This window comes from Pundamilia nyererei, unplaced genomic scaffold (assembly GCF_000239375.1).
Source record: "Pundamilia nyererei isolate P.nyererei 1_Seehausen unplaced genomic scaffold, PunNye1.0 scaffold00114, whole genome shotgun sequence".
In the NCBI taxonomy this organism is placed as follows: domain Eukaryota; kingdom Metazoa; phylum Chordata; class Actinopteri; order Cichliformes; family Cichlidae; genus Pundamilia; species Pundamilia nyererei.
Window position 1 is genome coordinate 1,664,061 of NW_005187515.1, and position 1,213 is coordinate 1,665,273.

A 1,213-nucleotide genomic window follows, 5' to 3' on the forward strand; every position below is an offset into this window, starting at 1 on the left:
ACAAATCGTATGAACAGGTCTAGAGATTGATCACCTTTTGGCAACACAAAAAAAAAAAAAGAATATTTCCCAACCAGTTGGCTGGTGGTTAGTTGAGGCTGATGCCAATCACTGTTTAAGTGCTTGTTAAAGCCCGAGAATACTCAGGAATAAATGTGTATTTCCCAACTGGTTAGCAAAATCCTCGATCGCTTTGCAAAGTAAAAAATGCATCTTTTGAAAAGTACTGGCTGCATTGCTGAAGCACAACATATAGTGTGAATGTTAACATTCTGGTTTGTGTCACACTTTCAAGTTTTAATAGTGCTCAGTTGTTAAGACAGTTAAGTTAGTTTAACAGTTAAGTTGGTTAAGTTGTGTCTTTCATGAAAACAACAGATGACTGCAGCAACCCGCAACCATAGCAATCGCAAGGACTGTTGTGGTACAGCACATGACTATATGTAGCAGAAAAAAAATGATAACACACATTGTTCAAATAGATTTGTTGATTTTGAAATGTTACTCTGGCCAGCACAGTCTCATTACATTAGAAATAGCCAACAGTGATGTTCGGGGGCATTGTTTTTCTAGTGTTTTCGTGGTCATTATATTTTGTGACATATATTTTTTTAAAACTTTTGGGGGGGCTGTAGAAGTTGGTTTTGTTAACAGTGTCATGCTTTGAGCTGCATCTCTGGGCTAAACCGCAGCTTCATTTCCTCTCAATGTAGCCGAGTGGAAAGTTCTGTCAGAGGCATTTTCAGCACCTTTCGAAACCACAACCACCCTCCCTCTTTCACACCATATGCACCTTTTTTTTTTTTTTTCAAAATATTGATCTTGATAAATGTAACAGCACACCACCTATTATTTAGAAGCCCTTGCTTGCGTCTCAAGAACAGCTGTTGTCTTAATCTTCATCATCATCAACTCCTGAGGAATCATAATGAAGACCACTCACATCCTTTTGCTGTGCATCCTTGGAGCTGCTTTGTTGTCTGCAGTTAACTGCAATAGTAAGATTACCTTAAATGTCATCATTAAAAGAGAAGTTTTATTTTTTGAGTAAGTGTAATGAAACATCTTTTTCTCAGATGCAAATGGTCCCGACAACTGCTGCTTCAAGTTGTACCCAAGAAGAATTAAACCAAGCATTGTGGAGTCGTATTACATGACTGATCACCGATGCCCAAAGCCTGGTGCCATGTAAGTGAAGAAATCTGGGTTTATT

General features: G+C 38.3%; 1 protein-coding gene across 1 annotated transcript in view; it reads left to right on the forward strand.

Moving 5' to 3' along the window:
• Positions 1-826: 826 nt before the first annotated feature.
• ccl36.1 (chemokine (C-C motif) ligand 36, duplicate 1) overlaps positions 827-1,213 on the forward strand; it is a 19,353-nt gene continuing 18,966 nt past the window's right edge. The window contains exons 1-2 of the mRNA XM_005741854.1: positions 827-998; positions 1,077-1,188. Of these exons, the coding sequence (XP_005741911.1) occupies positions 929-998; positions 1,077-1,188 (182 nt within the window). The 5' untranslated portion in view covers positions 827-928. The remainder of the gene's footprint in view (positions 999-1,076; positions 1,189-1,213) is intronic.